Below are 20281 nucleotides of genomic sequence, written 5' to 3' on the forward strand. Positions count from 1 at the left end.
TACTTTGCCTCATGTTAGCAAAAGAAATGAATCCAAATGTTACTGATAAATGAAAAATATTTTCACTTATTTTAGTCCTTTTAAAGACCTATTTCTACCAGAATTGGCTTAGACCTTACCATTCTTTTCAGTACCTCTCCCTGTCAGTGTTACTGCAGCAGAGCTTTTAAACTCACAGAAAAGTAACAAGTCTATTGTTTACCTCCTGATGCAACTTCACTAGTTCTTAAATTTGCAGGACTTGAAAATCTTAAATTTCAAAAAGACATTTAACATCTTTTCAGTGACCAGTCTGCATAGAGTTCATTTCAGTATTTTCTCATCAAGTCTTCCAATTAGAATTCTTCTGTAATTAGCTGTTTGGGGCAGTGAAAAAGATAATTTAAGAGTCTGAGCAAACGAGCCTGCCAGCACTCTCAAGTAGATAGGTCCATCAGCATCTGCTGATTTGGACATGCACTGAAATGGGATAGAGGATACCTTAACAATTACTGTCTATACAGAGTAGGTGATAAATGGTTGGAAGTCACAAACAGCAGAACTCATTTGTTATGTGTGCTCAGAAGCAACATTTCTTTGAATGAATTGCTGGCATTGCAGTGAGATCCTCTCTCAAATCTAGGCTGCCAAGACAGCTCTTGCTCCTCATTTATGCCCAGAATGAGCAGTTCATGGGACTGCATTTTAAAACACCTTCAACCAGTTCTTGAACATATGCTGAAATCCCGCTGGAGTCAGTGGGAATGAACTATGGATTAGACTGTTAGGCACATGCTTTAAAGAAAAAATACATAGGTACATTATACATATATACATGTATGTATGAGTTATTAAAAATTTACTTCAATTATTTTCATTTGTATGCTACAAATAAAGTTACTGGCCCACCAATATACAAATGTATTCTTAAAGTGTGATAATATACTGCTGTGTTCTGTTCTAATTTTCCTCTCCCTGTTGTTTCCATTTTTTTTTAAATTTTGTCTGTAATGGTGGTAACTTTATTACCATGATTTTCTTGTGGCAGGGAGTTTGGCTTTCTTTTTTCTTGGGAGAGGTATTTAGGGTGCCAGATGGCAGCTCATCATGAGGCTTATCTTTTCTCTAGCTTTGCTTCCTTCCTTGTCCCATCTAGTTGGGGTTCTCTGTTGAATCCCTTTTACTGGGCTAACCCGGTGCCAGATCCTGAGCCAGATGGGAAAGAGATGTACTCTTCACTGCAGCCAAAAAGCATCACCACAACTGTCACAAGTTGCTAGTGTAGGCTAGACATCTTAATTTTCCTAGTTGTGTGGCCAAGTAGCAATGCCATAGTCTGTGTGTGTGCATAAGAAATGTCAGATGGGACAGAGTCCACCTGGCACATGGATGTTCCACTCCTTTGATCCCTTGCCTGGTTTTCTCTGAGCATGAATAAAGAAGCTCTTGCAAAAAAGAAAGTCGGCATCACTTTGATTGTTTAGGTCTCACAAGAGACAGTTTAAAAATAGGGATATCGGGGAGGGGAACAAGAATTTGCAGAGTAAAAAATAATTCTCAACTGGCAAGGATCTTTTGGGAGCTAAAAACCCCCAACTCAGGATGAACCTTCAATATTCTATATCTTGTAGCACAGTTGACTATTGAATCGGGCCTGGATGTGCTTCCATTTTGCTGTCCCCAGCTGTCTTTTTTGAACAGCACCGCTGGTCACTCCTGAGCTCTTTGCAAGTTTAGGGCAGTGGTGATGAGCTGTATTTTGCACTGTGTAGTGCATTAGTGCCTCTTTGGAATCTGAGAGGTCCCTTTCTTATGGCAGCCACTGCTCCACTTAAGTTGCTGAGGTCCAGAGCATTTTCCTGAATTCTTTTTAATCCAGAGGGGTTTGGAAAGTAATGGATACTCTTTGGGCAGAGAAGGATTTGAAGGATCTGCATAAATGAGAAAAAAGACTGTAATCTGCTATGGGCAGTGCAGGTCTCTGCAGTCTCCTTCAGTGTTTCTATTCAGTTCTTGGGGAATGCTGGATGTTTGTTCTTCATACTTTTTATTTTCCCTTTTCCTTTTCTAATAATGAAACAATATCACCAAAATTACTCTTCCAGAAAGAAAGAGAACATTCAACCATTTTTTTCCCATTAGATGTAACAGCTCAGGTGTATTTATGGAAAACGTTGAAAACACTTCCCGATCATTTTTACCACATGAGTAGGGTGAAGATGTGTTAATCTTTTGTTTTTCCCTCAAAATAGATTAAAAGTGTATTTGAAGGACTACCTGGATACAGAAACATCCAAGTCCTGGATTACAGGTAAAAAGATACTGTGGCATACGTGGTGGTTGAAGCCGATCATGTGTGACGGTGCAGTGAGCTAAGATGATGCTTGGAAGAATGTTGGGCATGTGTGTGGAAGTTCCTAGGATGTATTAACCAAAGGACAAGTGCTTTCATGTTTGTTATCTCTATATATAACAGTTGAAATAGAAATACAGAACTGTATGCAAATGCAAATATCATGGTTTTTTTTTTTTTTTTATGATTCTATCGTAAAATTAAAAGATACATCAAAATCTAATACTTCTTCTGTACTGTTGATATCTCCAAGTATTAAACAAGGAAGAACACAGAAACATTTTTGGAAAAATGTGGTGTATTTAAATTTCTTTTTCAACTTCTTAATGTTAATTTGGGATGACTCTAAAGTTGATGTTTTAGAATATGTAAAGCTCTTTCTCTCTTGGATCAAAACAGAGGTGGGCAAATCGTTTGATAAGCAGTGTTTTAACTCTCTTTATTCCTGTATTTTTTGAAGACTAATTTCCTCAGTTCAGTTTGTGCTTCAGAATGACATTGTAGGTTAATTTGCTGAGTTCATGCATCAAACATCTGATGTCTGAGTTTTAGGGTACATGGATCACAAACTGTGATTTTTCTTGAATGGACTGGATATAACTTTCAGAATCTAATGATACTGTTCATGAGTTAATCTAAATTGTGTTTTCTTTGAGACTGTAAGCTGTGTTTCTTAGAATTTATTGCCTAGGAATTTTAGCTAGAATACATGCAGGTAACAAAGTAGCTTTAGTGAGAAAGGTTTTGTGGCTGGAACCTTAGACTGTGTCCAGTTTTCAGCCTGAAAGGTAGCAAAACCTTCCATCTTGGTATTTGCAGTGTAATACATTTGCAAAGCTCTTGGTTCATTTGGGGAGACAAATAAAAGGTTGGTATTTCTGGCAGAGCACCAGAACTCTGCTCTACTGTGCACGACAAAAACCCAAGGTTGTAAATTAACCTTTAGGTAGAATTAGTGAGCCTAGATCTCCTTCATCTTGAAGTGCCTTAATGTGTAATAAGCTGAGATGTCTTTTCTCTGCTGAGTCCTTGGGATCAATAGGAAATATCAGTTCAGTAAAAGCAGAACAGTTTATGTAGCAGAAAAACTATGCAAGTTAGTAGTAATTTGCTTTGTGCATTTTCAAATTAGTGTGCCCTGTAGAATACCAAAGCAAATCTGTAAAAACTATAAGACTTAGAGGAAATTTATGGCATTGATTTAACAGGTTTTGCTGTTCTGTTTTCTTTTTATATTCAGCCCTTCCAAGGAAGACAGGTAAAGACACCTTTTTTACAAATATTGTCATAATACAGATGGAAAAAAACATGTTTAGCTGGAGGACATTGTTTTGAGGATTTGTAGTTTTGGCTCCAGAGCAAGATAGTTATCCAGCATAAATATTATGTGAGGGGTTCTACCAGAAAATGCAAGTAACTGATCTGTTTTGATTAAAGATAAACCTAATTTTCTTATTTAGGTCCTAATAATAATAATAATAATATTAAAAATTAAAAAAAATACTCAGGGAAAGTCTACCTAAACACAAGTCAGCTACGGGGCTAACTTGTGTATGAGTTTCTTTTGTGAAGTAAACAAAATTGCTTAATGATGACTCAAGGTCTTCATACTTTGCAGCAAATTCTTGAATACATATGGGGTGATTATTATTACTGAAATTAAAGTAGGTAAGAAAACCACAGCTCTCTAAGCAAAGGCAGTTGTCTTAGCTACTTAAAGGACAAAGGTGCTGCATGTTTTACCAGAACTTTCATAAATGTTCTTTAGCAGAACATAGAATCAGTCTGGACTTGTTTTTCACCAGATACATGCAAGTTAAGAATCCAAAATTTTCTTTACTATTTTAAGAATTTCACAAGACAGAAAATGAACTTACTGGATGTATTATTTTCTCTTGGGTATATATCAGCAAAGGCATAGCCAGTTTCCATGGAGAATTTTAAAGAGAATGAGCATTCTAATTTTAGAACAAAGGTTACATAACACAAATCTCTTCACAAACTGTACTGACTTAGTTATCGCCTACTACTGTGCACTTCTGGAGGATAAGATGTGTGCAACTGTTCACAAAGGCTATGTTCCAGCCACTAGATGTTTAGCCTTTTCCAGACACATGATGGTGTTGTAGTTATTTGTTTGTAATCATTAAAGGCAAGACAGTACAGTTGTATTAAATCTAAATGTTCTGTTTGAGGAGCATGCTCTGTTTCATCTTTGCTGTCCTTTATTTCCTCTTCTGACAATGAGTGCCCATGATGAGGTTGTTTTGGACTTATTTCAATCATAGAGCCACCAGCAAAACTCCAGCAGGATTCTCGTTTTAGTCAGTGTGTTCGCAGATTGTCTCTGTTGTATCTGGTACTGGAACTTTAAAGACTTCCCTGAACAGAGAAATTTTTTTAGTAATCCAGTTCAGCTCCATGGAATGAGGAAAACCTGTATTCAGGGCACATTTTTCTAACACTTCATAGGTTACTTAGTTTTCTTGCTTCTTCTGTGTACAGCCAAAATATGTTACATTTTCTAAAGCTCTCTCATGCTTATGCCCAGTGTATGGTAAGTTGGATTGCTGCCTATGCTGTCATGTGGAAAAGGACATCCAAATGTATTCAGAAAAAGAAAATTGAGAAAATGGAGGAGAATTACTGTGAAAAAACCCAAAACCAAGTTATAGAATAAATGATCAAATGAGTCAAATCATCATTTGATCAAATGATCAAATGTTACCAATTATAAGCTGTATTAAATACCATTTTATTGCTGTTAAAGACATTCTTTTAAAGAGGTTGACACTGCACAGTGACAGCAATCAGGGCTCTCAACTGCCACTGTAGATTGCTGCTATATACAGCCTGTTTTTCCTGTCTGTTTTCATACCTCAGGAGCATTCCCATCATTGGCATGACCTTAAAATCATCACTTCCACCACTGCATGCTGGTGGGTCCATTAATAATGATGTTAAAAAGCCAGCATTTTGGTCTGCTTGTGGTCTGTCTGCCATTCATTAGCAGAAATACAGAGCTGGGACCAGACCAGGTGTCAGCTTCTGGTAGCCTTTTCCTTGAGAACTTTGCAGTGGTGGAAGGCACAAGCAGATAAAAATATGAAAAGATTTAAATAGTTTTCATTTAGAATCATTTAAAACCATATATTTTTATGTTAAAAGGTGTATTGAATAGGTTCTTGGGAAAAAGTATCATAGTGTTTGTTATACTTTGGAAAACCTGGCATTTCTCATCTGTGTTCTCTTTCTCTTTGTACAACTGAAGTGGGGTGGAAGTTCACTATGCTGTTACATTTGATGGAAAAGCCATCAGCAATGCCACCTGGGACCTGATTAACCTCCAGTCCAACAAGGTGGAGGACAACTCCTTTATGGGCATAGAGGATAATCCAACAGTTGTGTACACCATCAGTGATTTCCAGGATTATATTGCTGAAATCCTCCAGAAAAATGCTTTGCTTGAAAACACTTCCTTGTCTTTAGACCCTAACTCTCTCCAGCTCACTAATGGTGAGTATTAATCATGATGCACTGCTGTGTCACACATCTGAATTTTTATAAACTAAATCTCAGGTGAGTGAATTATTCAGCTGCCCTCTGAATAATTAAACAGAAAGAACAAAAACAACTATGTTACAGCTTGTTTTGCTCTGATCTTAACCAGACCAAATCATTAGCAGCAGCATCCCATTTTTTTAATCCATTAGTTTAGCCTCTTTTTTTTTTTTATTTTGACACTGAGGTTTGTGCTGTGCAATTCCAGTAACACTTCCAAATATTAGTAGGAATAAAAGGGGTTCATGTGATGCACATTGCACCAAGGTGACCTTCAGCATGGTAGCCCTCTGTTGGCCTTAAGCAGCACAAAGGAAATACCTGGATTATTGTTGAATATTCAGTGATCCTGCTAGAGGTGATGAAAGGGGTTATCCCCTTGTTCTCATCTTTCCTCTATACTTCCTATCAGTGATTTGGGGGCATTTCCAGGAACAAAATCTGTCTGGCCAATTTTTTGAAAAGACTTTACTCACAAATCTGAGATCAGAGAGGGTTTTTCAGTCAGCTTTCCAACACAACTTCCTCACAGTGCTATGGCAGTCTTTAGATCCCAAGTATTTGTGTTTTCACAGTGAAAGAAATACTACACCCCACATCAGAATACCCACCCTGGATTACTGAGCATCCAGTTGTGCTGGAGCGCCCGGAGTTCGATGTGAGTATGGTTCTGAGCAGAGGCTTTTGGAAACATTTGAACAACTTTACAAGGTGGAATTGTAGCAAATACTCAGAGCTTCTCTATCATCTTGTACGTGCAGAATAAGTAGTAATGAAGGCACACCTTATATTAGAGTAAAAACTGATGAAATCTCTCATATGACAATTCTGCTATCTGTTGCACAACGGTTTTCTGTGACCATCTTGTTTAGACTGTAAACTTCTCTAAAGACATGATTCTTCCTTCCACTATCTTCCTTCCATTATTATGTTTTTTTGGAAAGCAACAAATAAATGTAAACCCTAAAGCTGGCTGCTAGAAGGGAGAAAATGCTGTTTCATATGCTCTTTTTGTTACTGTATTGCCTTCATAGAAAATTGTCAACTTGGTTTTTAAAATTATGTCCATCCCCTTAATGCCAGCAAAGGAAACAAATATAACAGGCACTGAAATTGTAATTATCTCCTCTGATTACCTCTGGAACAAGCCAGGACATAGATTGAAGTTCCCTATTGGACAGGATTCTCAGTATCCTAATCATGTCTGTGCAGTGCAAAGGGACTTTAGGCAGAGATACTGAGTTAGGGGCTGGCCACGCTGAGAACAAGCCAAGTAGTTCTGCCAACAGTGAGAACTTCTGAGTGGTGGAGCATTGTCTGGGCAGTAGGTTTCTGCTCTGCACTCTGCTGTGTAACACAGATGTGCCTTCCACGAAGAAATGAGCTCAGGTGGTGCCATAAAATCCAGGTCCACCTGTGCTGGATGGTAGGTTCTCACTAAGCCCATTATGAGACAATGCTGTGATGGACACGTCTAATTTCAGGTCAGCTTCTGAAAGATTTATGTAAGCAAAATTTGTAGTCACTTCACAGAACCCAAATATTTTTAGAATGGACACAGGTATAATATCCTTAATTTCATGCCAGCTTTTCCTGAGTTTTAAAAACTAATCATTGGTGTCTAAAATACAAATTCATATGGATTTACCATAACAGCTTAAACGTGGTGTGAATTTAAGTTAATTTTCAGGAAAGGTCTTTCTCTTTACCAGGGCTGTCTAACTAGTTTAAAATATTGCAGATATTTATTTTAGTAAGACAAAGAATTCTTCCATCTTTACATTCTGTCTGTGGATAATCTGGCAGATGTGCAGGCAAGAAGATTTTAGAGTAGCAGTAGCTGTGCAATAATAAATTTTAATCCAATTTTAGGGATAGTGTGTATGAAAAAAATTGTGGAAGTTACGTTTTTCTAATTATGAGCTGCCAATAATCTATGACTTCAATCAAGAACTCTAATTATGTAAAAGATATTGAATATATCCCCAAACCAGCTGTGTACAACCTGCAATACATAGATAATTTGGGAAATAACTTCACATAAATTTAAGAAAATCATAAATATGCTTAAACAGTAAACAATTGATCAATGACTTCCACAGATGTCAAACCTTTATGGATACACTTAAGTAGAACTGCAACCTATGGAAAAGAATTTTGCTACAATTCTTCTTAGCTGATTTGAGAATAAGTTGGATTTGTATTATCATCCATACTTATGACATAATGTGGGACTGTCATGACTTCACCATCTAATTGCTAGCAGATGGTACCACTAATTCTTTTTTTTTTTTTTTGGTTTTACAGCTCTCTCAAAAAGTAAAGCAAAAATCAAGTCTATTTTTTGAAATCCATATTTTCTTGTTATTTCTGTTGAGTTGTAACAGGTAGAATGCTCTGGCTTGCTGAATACAATGCCTTTCTGGCAGCAGAAAATGGAAAATCAGGGAGGGAGTTCTGTGTTTGCAGTCATCTGTCATATTTGTAAGCCTTTCAAAAGACATTAGCAAAAACCAGAACTTGCCAAGATGATATTAAACTTGTTAATATAATATAGTGCACTGTAACAAGAATCTTTGAATAATGTTAGTTGCCATAGGAACATCTATCCACATGTGAATAAATGATGAAGTGCAATCCCTGGAACTAAGTGCTGACATAAAAAAAAAATGTATTGAGAAGCTATTGCTGGTAGTCCTTATTCATTCTTTATGGAATTTATATGTGTAATTTGTTTCTATTTTTGTATAGTAACTGTTTTTACAGCTTTATTTATAGTGGTCAGTTTTGCCAAAAAATATAATTGCTCGAGCACATGTCTTTGTGGTATATATACTTTTCAACTGCTTGTTACCATATGAATTAAAGAATGTGAGGGGACGGTGGTGGCATAACAACTGGCATTTTTAAATGTGATCAATGCACTTAAACAAGTAATTTAATAAAAATATCTTAACTGGCCTGTTTCCAAAGCATTCAAATGCAGTTTGAATGAAGCTGAAAATTTAATTCACCCACATTTCAACCAGGAGTTAAATTTCAAACTGATAAGTGTTTGGATTCTTCCTGTTATCCCTGCTGGTCAAGTAATAGAAGGAGATTTGAAGGAATGGTGAGCTACAGAAATAGTTAAAATGGTTTTGAACTGTGATATGTATTATAGAACCCTGTGTCCACTGCCTACTTAACGTTGCTCGTCACCCTCAGCAGTTGGTTTGTTCTTAGTAAATTGCTGCTGCTTGAAAATTCTTGGCAGGTTTTGCATCCCATGGGTTTTTTTGGTCCATACCAGACCACTGCACAGCACTGATATGTGGGCAGGTGTCCATATGAAACACTAATTCCCAAATTTTAGGCTGGCAGCTTGCTTTTTGTAGCCTTGACCAAATAACTTAATCTCTTTATTGGCTTTTCCCAATATAATTACCTCATCAGACACTGTGGTAGTAGATTGATATTCAAAGATGAAATGTGCTAACTATTTTAACTGTAAACTGAATAATGATTAGGGTGTGAAGTAGTAAGTAAACAGTGTGGAAATTGGAGATGTGAAACCAAATTTTTTTTTCACATTCCAAACAATTTGTTCTGCATCCTCTTTGTTGTTCATAGTTACTGCTGATAGATTTTTTTTTTTTCCTGCACAGGCATCTTGGCTTTGAGACTAAAGTTATTCCAGGTTCTAAGCATTCTTCTTTACATTATGGTTTTTGTCTCCCTCCTGAGTTCTTATGCCCCAAAACTAAAAGATACCAATAAATGATCACTGGGCATGCATACATTCAAGCTCTGTTTCTGTGCTGTTTTATATATCGTAGTTACTGCAATATTATAATTACTATATATATTGTGTAGCTGATGAATAATAGCTGCTAAAATCTCATCTTGCTTTAGGAAGTCAGGCAGAATTTATCTTTGGTTTAATTAGAGATGGACAGATTCACTGTTTCAGTATAAGAAAGGATAAGGGGTTGGGTGTAGACAACAAATCTGTTGATGCCATAAGTGATGCTCTACTCCAAACAATCTGAATGGCTCCTTTCCCTTTTTAATGGACACGACTGGACATGATATATGCCACAAGGACATGAATTTTAGGTGTATATTGCACACAGTTAGCAAAAGGTCTGTATTTGCCAATCCTCCCAGGTTAGCCCCTCCTGCTGCTCTGCACTGCTCTCTCACAGAGGCAAGTCTTTGTTGTTGCCTGCTGTTATCACCCTCTATGTGTTCAGCTCAATGCAGATAATCAGTGTTTCCCCCTGTAATAGTGGAAATATTAATAATGGGTTTATGTTCCAGGACAGCACCTTTGTAGCTGAACGTCCCTCAGCGGATGAATCAACAGTCAGCAATGCCGTGCCCTTCGATTACACCAAACCAGACTCTGCTTCAGAGAGTGAAATCCAGCCAAGACCAGGAACCCTGGACTTGGAGGCTGGTTTGGCACCTGAAGCTCCACTCTCCTCAGAGGCTGATGACACTTCTTTACCTGATGGGCTGAATTTAGAGGATGGGAGTCAGACTCCTCATTTGGTCCCTGCACCAGTGTTAGAGCATGATTCTGAGGACTCTCTGGATTGGTTTTCACCCCCCAGTTCTTTAGATGGTATGTTAATGCCATTGACTGGAGCTTAGATTTGGATGCCAGTGTTTCCTGATACTCACCAAATTACAGTTCACCAAAATGACTTTTCAGAAAGGTCTAAAAATTGGATTTCTTTCTCTACTTAGTTCTACCTTTTCTCTATGCATATACTCAAGAAAAATATACCAAGGTAAAATGCTTGTAATAGCTAATAATTCATGTTTATCCCTTTTGGAAATGACACACACATGGTGCTTGTTTAATTTCATAGAATTAATTTTGCATGTCTTGACTTGGCCCATATAATATCTGAATGGAAAGTCAGAGAGGTCAACAGGCGTCCATCTGACTTTGGCATACAAAGGCCAGGATATATTATGGCAAACAGGTGGAATACAGATCTACAGAAAATAAAGTTAATGTAATTTGACCCTTTTTATCATAAACAACAACTAACGTGAAATTTATTTTTATTTTTAATAGTTGAAGATACTGGACCATCTGAAGATCTTTTGCCTTCAAGTCCCTCTCACCTTGTGCCTGAAGAATTTCCATCTACAGATGATTATGCAGTTCCTCTGCTTCCTGCACCAACAGTGGCCTCTTCATCAGTCATAGAGACTGATATTAAAGAAATAGTATCTGCTGAGAAGGAAGAAGAAACTCAAGGTAGTCCTGAGGGCAGTGACAGTGCAGACTCTGTGGAAGAAATTCCTTTTCCCTTAGAAGTGCCCCCTATGGAAGATGAAACTGATATGTTTCTTGGAGATAGAGTTATATATGATGATGGGTCTGGTTCAGCTTTTGATGGTTCAGGAAAAGAAATGGAATCAAGTATCTGGCCTTGGGAAGAAGCAACATTGGAACCAGTTTTCTACCCTGGTCCTGATAGCTGGCTTGAAGATGACAATGAGTCTTTGTTAACCAAAACTGAGGATATTCCTGAAGGCATGATCTTAGACTATATCCTTAACTCTGAGAATAAATTAGATTATGATCCTTCCAAAGATGAGAATGAACGTATAGTCAATATAAAAGATTTCCTTGATGAGTCTGAAATATTTGTCTTTCCAGAAACTACAACTCCGCCAGTACCTCTGTTACAGACAGAAGAGCCATCATCTGTGGAACCATCTACACAGGCAGAAACACCGGGCATGTATGATTCCTCTTTTGTTAAACCATCCTTGGTTTTGGAGCCTTCAGTGGATCATTCCGCTGTAGACATGCCAACCAGAGAGGTGCCTGTCTCACCACAGTACACAGATCTGTCTGTGGAAGATCATCTACTTACATCTACAGGGACTGTCAGTATGGAGCAACCTGAAGAGTCAAGCATAGATCAGAACATAATTTCTGAAGAAACTGAACAGCAAAAGGAAGACAGGACAATGGTAGAAGAACTATACACAGTGAAGCAGCCAGATGTAATGGAAGCTGCTACAATAGGACACTTGGACACAAGCTCTTCAGGAACCATTCTGACTGCGGGTCCTTCCATGATAAAGCCTGATGCTTCCACAGAAGAGCAGCAAGCCCTAGATTCATCATTGGCAGGCCAAGACACTACTGGGTCAACAGTGAAGAGACCAGCTGATGTTTGGCCTACTGACAGAACACTAGAAACCTCCTTAGATCAGGCAGTGCAATTAGCAACGCCAGCTGCCCCTCAAGTTTCAACTGCAGTTCCTTCTGTAATAGATCAGACCACTGTCCTGGAAGACTTCGCTGGGCAGGGTGGTACAGACCACGTTTCCATGAGCTTCAGCACTGCTGTGAAGTATGAAACAGTGAGAGTAACAAGCCCTGCTGAGCTTCCATCCCATCTCCCTCCTGTGGGATCCACAACGTCATTGTCTGTGGCTGCCTCAACAAAGCTGGGGGATGAAGCGACAAGAGCCCTGGATGTTTCAGTAGACCTGGATCGTGTGAGCACTGTCCACTTTTTTCCTGAGCAGACTGAGGAGGGAAGGAGAATGACCGAAAGTCACATGGAGCTAACAACTCGCATCCAGTCCACAGAGATGGCCAGTGTGGCTTGGGCCACACACGAAACTCACTACAGCAGTACTGTCCCGTCCCGAGCTCTAGTTGTGTTTTTCAGTCTTCGGGTTACCAACATGATGTTTTCAGAGGACCTCTTTAATAAAAACTCCCCTGAATACAAAGCATTGGAACAGCGATTCTTGGAACTGGTAAGAATCACTTCTATACTAAATGTTCAGGACCAAATAGATACAAATTGTTGGTAATGATATTTAATAGTCTCTCTTACAAAACTGGTATGTACAGATATGATTTGTGTCCCTCCATGAGAAAATTCTGTTTGGAAACAGGTGGTGGGATGTTTGTCTTTTATTTATTCAATATTCTCTCTAAAGCAGAACTTTTTAGTTCACTTTTTAGTGATGGGGTAACTTTTCTGCTACATGTTCAACCTATCCTAAGAGGTGATTCAGGGAGCTAAGCTCTTCCTTCCCTGGCTGATGACTAGCAAAGCCTCACAGGAGTTATACAGCAACGACTGCCAAGTTGTAACTGGGAAATTCACCTCTTCTGACTGAAATGAACCAGTAAATTAACTTTTTTTTTGTGGGAGATAAGGGAACAAAACAGAGAGGGGGAAGTGGGACATGCTTGAAGGAGGAACTCTGTGAAATAGCGATTATGGCTGGTGCTCAGATCAAGGGAGAACACGATTTATGTCCTGAGAACTGTGTTTCTCACTCATAAGCTTTTAGAAACTATCTGACAATTGGTACACTCTTAAGAGATGCCTGAAGTACTCAGGCTCCTGGCTGGCTGCCAGCACAGAACTCTTTTGGGTAAAGGTTAATGCCTTTGCTGCGGGATTTGGATAAAGTCATTCAGACTCCCGCTGTCTGATGCAGTAACAGTGGAATGGAATTGAGTAGAGAAAGATTAAAAGATTCAGCTTTTCTGTCACATCCCCTGTGTTGCAGCTGGTACCCTACCTTCAGTCAAATCTGACGGGATTCCAGAATCTGGAAATCCTGAACTTCAGAAACGGCAGCATTGTGGTAAACAGCCGAATGAAATTTGCCAAACCTGTGCCTCGGAATGTCACCAATGCTGTGTACTTGATCCTGGAAGACTTCTGCAACACTGCATATCACACCATGAACCTGGCCATCGATAAATACTCCCTGGATGTGGAATCGGGTAAGGACAGCAGGGAAATGCAGTTTAAAAGCAAGGGATTTAAAACAATTTCTGCTTTAAGTACTAAGGATCCCAGCAGCTCAGAGACTGCCCACTGATTTTCATAGGCTGGGCTTTAGAAACACAATCTTTCAGAGTTCAAACAAACAAATAAAAATCTGTTATGGGACTAAAGAGACGAAAATAAAAGTGGGAGTCCAAGCAAGCTGTATGGGATCCCTATAGAATTATGGAGAAAAATTCACTCATGTAATACTCTGAACAATGCCACTGCACTTTACCTGGAGAGTGAGGGAGTAGCCTGCTCAGGTAGAACAGTAGTGCCCCTCTCTCTTGTGTTTAGTTTCATGTGTGGTTTGAACTCATTCCATGTGGTTACTCCGACAGGTGGTAGCCAGTTTAGTTGCCAGGTGAGCATCTGCACAGGTAACAGCTGCTGCCTCATTCTTGTGGTAAGGTCTTGACTGCACTAAATAGTTGCAGGCCCTCTTAGTTCACTCCTCTGATACAGGGAGAAAGTTTTTTCCTCTGTCCAATTAGTCAGTAGTTTACCAGATAAGTAACTCGAAAATATTTCCTGTTTTAAGGTTAGAGAAAAACAAGAGTGCTGACCTGTTGGCAAATGGTAACTGTTCTTCACAGGTAGCTCTCCTAAAAAGATGGTCTAATTAGCATGAGAAATCTTCTGATGTTGATCATTTAGGTGTATGCCAGCCTCTTAAGCTTGATACAAGTGAGATATCTTGAATGCTCTAAGCTTATGTTCCTTGCAGACAAAAAGGCAAATCCCCTTACAGAAGATGATGAGTGCCCCAAGTCCCACTGCCTTTCCCTAAATGCTGCCTAAGTGTTCTATAGCAAGAAATACTGGAGTTCAGCTGTGTTTTACTCATTTGCAAAATGTAGTTCCAGCAGAGAGAGAACATATGAGGTACTGCATGTTCCAATAAGAAAAAGATCACTTTATGTACTCAGTTTTTCAATTGCTTTGTTGGGTGGTCTTAGCTGTGCACTGGCATGCACTGTGCAGACAGAGGAATCCTTGCTAGTGCTTTTTCACCTTAGCAGAACCTTTTGTTACTTGGGAAAGATGCAGACTGGATTTTTGTGGATTAACTAAGAGACCATTGGAGAAAATGGCACCGGACAGCCAGCACTTTGCCTCAATTGAGGTTCTCCTCTATCATTAATATTTTCTGCTCTGTGTATTGTCAGGTGAGCAGGCAGATCCCTGCAAGTTCCAGGCCTGCAATGAATTCTCCGAGTGCTTAGTAAATCGCTGGAGTGGAGAAGCTGAGTGTGTCTGCAATCCTGGCTACCTGAGCATTGACGGGCTGCCGTGCAACAGCATTTGTGATCTGCAACCAAACTTCTGCCTGAATGATGGGAAGTGTGACATAAGCCCTGGGCAGGGGGCCATCTGTAGGTAGGTCATCCTGCTGTTTGAAGTTGTGCTTCCGGTATGAAAACCCTTTATTGTCTCCTGTGTTGTAGCATTCTACAAGATTTGTCTAAAATTCTGTACAATAATGCATGACAAGTGAGGAGATATTATCACTCACATTGTGCTGCTGTGTGCAAGTCCCAATATTAACATTAGTTTTTCTTTGTATGTATCAGAAATGAGACAGTAACTGAATAGAAACATCAGGAAATAAACTAACTATTTAGAAAAAATGGTTGCACACTCAGTTGTTCAAATCACTTGTGTTGACCTTTGCTACTTCACAGAACCTTTGGAGATAAATTCTGTCCTCAAAGTGTTAGATAATGTCATATAACATATAGTAGTTAATCCCATCACAAAAATTCATACCTGAAAGGCAGAATGATAGAGAACAAATATATTAAATATGATGCTTTCATTTAAGAAAATCTTAAAACAGTAAATATTGGACATTTGGGAAAAATAGTGTGTGATTCATAAAGGGATCAAGGCACAGGCCCCATAGTTCAAATTTTTGCTTAAATATGTATATAGATGCATCTGAACAGGATTGCTGTATTTTGCAGGTAATGGAAAAGACTTAGTACAATATACAGACAAATTGATGCTGCTGCTGACACTGCACCTAATTTTTACTTTTCAAGCAAAGTAGTAGTCTATTTTTAAAAGGAAAATATACCTATCAACAAAAGTTGAGAGAATTATTGCAAAGAAGAATATTATTACTAGTAGTTATTATTTATGTTATTTCACGTGATTTTCTTTTTAAAGCTTACTAGAACATCTCTCAGGTCAGATTCCTAGTATTTAACAGAAGAAAAAAAGGTTTGAAAACTATAAAAGTGGATACTATCACAGATGTATTATAGCTTGAATCATATTTGTGTAATAGTGTTAATTAGAAGCAGGTAAGTATCTGAAATCCAGCATGTTCCAGCCTGTATTTATTAAGAACTTTCTGAAAAAATTGAAGTATTGCTTGCTACTTTCAGAATCTATTTCGGATAATTATGTTAGGAAACTTAATTTACCGATGTTTCTTATGAATAAGATTCATTGCTGTGTCATAGCACCTTAGAATTCCTGAGTTTTTATAATAAAAACTCCCAAACACACATAATGCAAATACATTATTTTTTCTGGTATTTTTAAAGTCAGTATTAATGTTAAACTTCTCATATTTAAAACCAGAGTAAGGCAAGAATACTGAATACTGCTTTGAGCAACCATTCCAGAGATAGACTCTTGAACACACACTTCTTTCTATCATTTATTTTAAGTATCTATTTACCAAACCATTGTGGAGTTCACTACACTATTTTGTTCAGTTAACACACCTTCATTTGTATTTGCATTACAAGATGATAAAGACAACTGCTTTATCAGTTGTACAGTATTTGATATGTCACATCCAAGGCTCACTCAAGGCAGGACTTTTTACTTAGTCTAAACATCTTCCAGTTTTAACAAATCAGAGGATACTCTAAACTGCAAAAACCACAGACTTTTTCCATCCCAAATACACTATGCTCTTACTCTTTTACCTACCTTCATGAAATTCAGTAATTGGGATAGTTCCTCCTGGAGAAGAGAAGGCTCCTGGGAGGTCTTCCTGTGGCCTTTCCATATTTAAAGGGGGCTTATAAGAAAGATGAGGACAAACTCTTTATCAGGGCCTGTTGCAACAGGACAAGGTTTTAAACTAAAAGAGGGTAGATTTAGACTAGATATAAGGAAGAAACTTTTTACAATGCTGGTGGGGAAGCACTGGAACAGGTTGTCAAGAGAGGTGATAGATGCCCCACCCATTGGATTGGATGGGGCTCTGAGCATCCTGGTCTAGTTGAAGATGTCCCTGCTTATTGCAGGGGTTTGGACTAGATGGCTTTTGAAGGTCCCTTTCAACCAAAACTGTTATATGATTCTATACCAAAAAGAGTGTTGGCAATAATAATAATGAAGAAAATTTCTGATTGAACAATGCAAACATATTTATTGAAGTGACCTAACTGAGGGCACACCCTAACAGAAAGTTAAATACATTAACCAAAGCTTTTGCTGGTGCTTAATTTCCCTGTGTTTCTTTGTGGCAGGTGTCGTGTGGGAGAGAACTGGTGGTACAGAGGGGAGCACTGTGAAGAATATGTGTCTGAGCCACTGGTTGTGGGGATTGCAATTGCTTCTGTGGCAGGATTTCTTCTTGTGGCATCTGCTGTCATCTTCTTCTTGGCCAGGACCCTGCGAGACCAGTATACAAAGAGTGACAGCGGTGACTCACAGGGGTAAGTGACGCCGTCTAATACTTTGGAGCACATCAGCTGCAATGAGGATAATTCTGTCGTAAGTCTTATATCACACAGTTGACAAGCAACAGGATGTACAGGCGCCTCCAAATGCCAGGCTTCCTGAGTCTATCTGCTGCCCTTCCAGGCTGCAGAGAAGCTCACAGTTTGTTTATTGCTCCCCCAGGCAGGGTGACAGCCTCTCGTCCATTGAGAATGCAGTTAAATACAACCCCATGTATGAAAGTGATACGACTGGCTACAGCCATTATTACCGGAGATATCCTCAGCTAACGTCCTACAGTTCTACCAGTGCAGAGACATCCACAGACTACAGCAGTGAAGAGATCAGGCACATTTATGAAAACAGTGAGCTTACTAAGGAGGTAAATAACCTTATTTTCATAGTGTCATGGGAAAGATCATGTAAACAGTAAGCTTGTTCCACACTTCTAACCTCCGAGGTGGGCCCAGTCTTTCCCCAGTGTCTATGATCTAGACAAAGAAAATGCAACCATGACTGCTGCAACTACTTAAGAGAAGACAGAAAGCTTTTCTTTTCCCTGCTTGCTTTTAGGCATAGAGAAAGGAACGGGTTTGTTCTGAACTGTAATGAATTTCACATAAAAAAGGAGCTGACTCCTTAAGTGACTTCATGGGAGTTGGGAAGGTTTAATGTGTTGCTCAACACAACCTTTACCTTTTAATGCCAACTATCTTATGTAAGAGTAGTTACACAGCGAAAAACTGGTACATCCAGGTCTTTTCACAGGGTTTTTTGTTTTGGGTACTTTTTGATGGTTTTTAAAGTTTAGGTCTTTCTATAACCTGCAAGTTAGATCACACCCTTCTCTGATTTCATTCTGAATACACAGTATCCAAGGTTTACTCTAGAAAGCTAAAAAGAAGGGATTTATTTACATCCTGGAACTAACCACATATCCTTAAGCAATTGTGAGAGGGGTGAAACCACCATGTCGCTGGACTGGTAGGCGAGGTATCTGTGAGAGATAAATGGTTTGTTAAAGCCTGTTGAAATAACACATTCTATCCAAACCCTGGTTTTGATATAAAAGTGAAGTACTACTGAATTCAAACAAAGTGCTTCACTTAAAAAACAAACAAACAAAGAAACAAAAATCAACAACAACACAAACCCCACAAAGTGTCGGAGTGCACAGTTTCAAGCTCTACTCCTTGAAGCAGCAATGCACAGGAGTTTTATTTTCCAAAAACCAGAAAACAGCTATTTCAGTAATATTCTAGTTTCTATTGCGTATTTACAATTCTGTGTCTTGTATTCTAGGAGATTCAGGACAGAATTCGAATTATAGAGCTCTACGCTAAGGATCGTCAGTTTGCAGAGTTTGTTAGGCAGCATCAAATGTGAGTGAAATGTCTTGTCTGCATATCTAACTCCTTTGATGTTTTCTCCTGTGGCCTTTACTACATTACTGTATTTTTTAAGGGTCTAGAAACTCTGGGACACTAGAGGCTAAGATTTCTACATTATTTTTGAAGAGGTTCAACCCTTTTAAAATACTTGATAATCACTGTTAAAAGTAGACAGCCCCAGAGCTCTAACATTAATTTAGGTCCTTGAAAGCATAGATAGAACCTTCTTAACTCTACCGATGTGTCTCCCATTGCCTAGTGTTCTACTTAAACTAACATGCTTTTAAAATTTCTACTTTATCTTGAGTTCTCAAGACTTGGCAACTAAACCAAGACCTGACAGACCACAATCCTGTCTGGTATGGTGCGCTCCTGCCATTATAGAAAATTTACAATTCCAAACAATTAACCAATCTGAGCTGAGTGCTTTGATGAAAGCTAAGCAAGAAAAAGGTCATCAAGGAATGATCAAGAAATTATTAGCATACGCACTCTCATGAACTGTACTCACACTAGAGCAAGCAGCAAATCACAGCTTGCTGAGGTAGTTTGAAAGATACTGTAGTAAAATTCCTTGGGATTCTGTTAAAAATAGCTACAGTAGCAAAAAAAGTTGTTCTCAGATCTTCAGCTGTAATCTTTTTTAATTAAAAATAACAGCAGTTCACATTTTTCCATGTCAGTAGTTAATTTTTTCATCTTGAAAAGGATCAGCATCTGAATTTTCCACAGCTGGAAAGTAGTAAGGGCTGTCTTATATAAGCCTGGAATCCAGTGTTTGAAATAGATGAACTTAATCATTCCTTCTCTGTTTTTCATTTCAGGAAGCTGCTTTAAGAAAAAAAGAAATTGATAGAATACACGTGGGAGATAAAGACTACCTTGTTGCCACAGCAATGTGCTCAGATGTAACTGCAAAGTTACTTATAGTCTTAACATTGCATGGATGGATACAGATGTTTTCTAAATGAATGACTAAAATGTACAGATGTCTGTTTATCTCAATTACTTCTGGCTTTTCCGTGTAAAGTGACGTTTTTGAGAGGTGATCAGAAGTGGCAGAGGTTACGAAAGTTCATTTTTCTTTAACTCCAAAATGGACAGTGAAAGTTTTGTACACAAAGGCAAAAAAAAAAAAATCTCCTCGGGTAAGAGAAGATACGTGCACAACCAAAATAAAATACTCATTGAAAACCCCTGTCTGGCATTTATCCCCTCACTGGAGGCTCCAGTAGTGATTTCACGGGTATAAAACACTAGCGGAAAGAAACATTTGATTTGCGAGGGGAGGAGTTGTAGGGGAGGCCTGTTGTGCTAGAATTATGTCAGCATTATTGTAAAGCATTCCCGTTAGCAACACAAACATAACCTCGCTGGAAAAATTTTCCTTCTGTACAGATGCCTGATGTATGTTTTGCCACCTGGCATTAGCAAAACAGATGACAGCGCTGAGCCTGCAGGCCTCCTGAGGGCTCTCCCCAGCAATCAGCATT

General features: G+C 38.6%; 1 protein-coding gene across 1 annotated transcript in view; it reads left to right on the plus strand.

Moving 5' to 3' along the window:
• The window catches only part of IMPG2 (interphotoreceptor matrix proteoglycan 2), a 55344-nt gene extending 35404 nt beyond the window's left edge, over positions 1-19940 (plus strand). Inside the window, exons 9-20 of the mRNA XM_050333817.1 lie at positions 2232-2290; positions 3573-3590; positions 5604-5848; positions 6469-6551; positions 10196-10502; positions 10965-12676; positions 13445-13664; positions 14880-15090; positions 17205-17393; positions 17581-17779; positions 18700-18779; positions 19613-19940. Of these exons, the coding sequence (XP_050189774.1) occupies positions 2232-2290; positions 3573-3590; positions 5604-5848; positions 6469-6551; positions 10196-10502; positions 10965-12676; positions 13445-13664; positions 14880-15090; positions 17205-17393; positions 17581-17779; positions 18700-18779; positions 19613-19625 (3336 nt within the window). The 3' untranslated portion in view covers positions 19626-19940. The remainder of the gene's footprint in view (positions 1-2231; positions 2291-3572; positions 3591-5603; positions 5849-6468; positions 6552-10195; positions 10503-10964; positions 12677-13444; positions 13665-14879; positions 15091-17204; positions 17394-17580; positions 17780-18699; positions 18780-19612) is intronic.
• Positions 19941-20281: the final 341 nt, after the last annotated feature.

The sequence above is a fragment of the Myiozetetes cayanensis genome, unplaced genomic scaffold (genome assembly GCF_022539395.1).
Source record: "Myiozetetes cayanensis isolate MyiCay16 unplaced genomic scaffold, myiCay2020 scf5-8, whole genome shotgun sequence".
In the NCBI taxonomy this organism is placed as follows: Eukaryota; Metazoa; Chordata; class Aves; order Passeriformes; family Tyrannidae; genus Myiozetetes; species Myiozetetes cayanensis.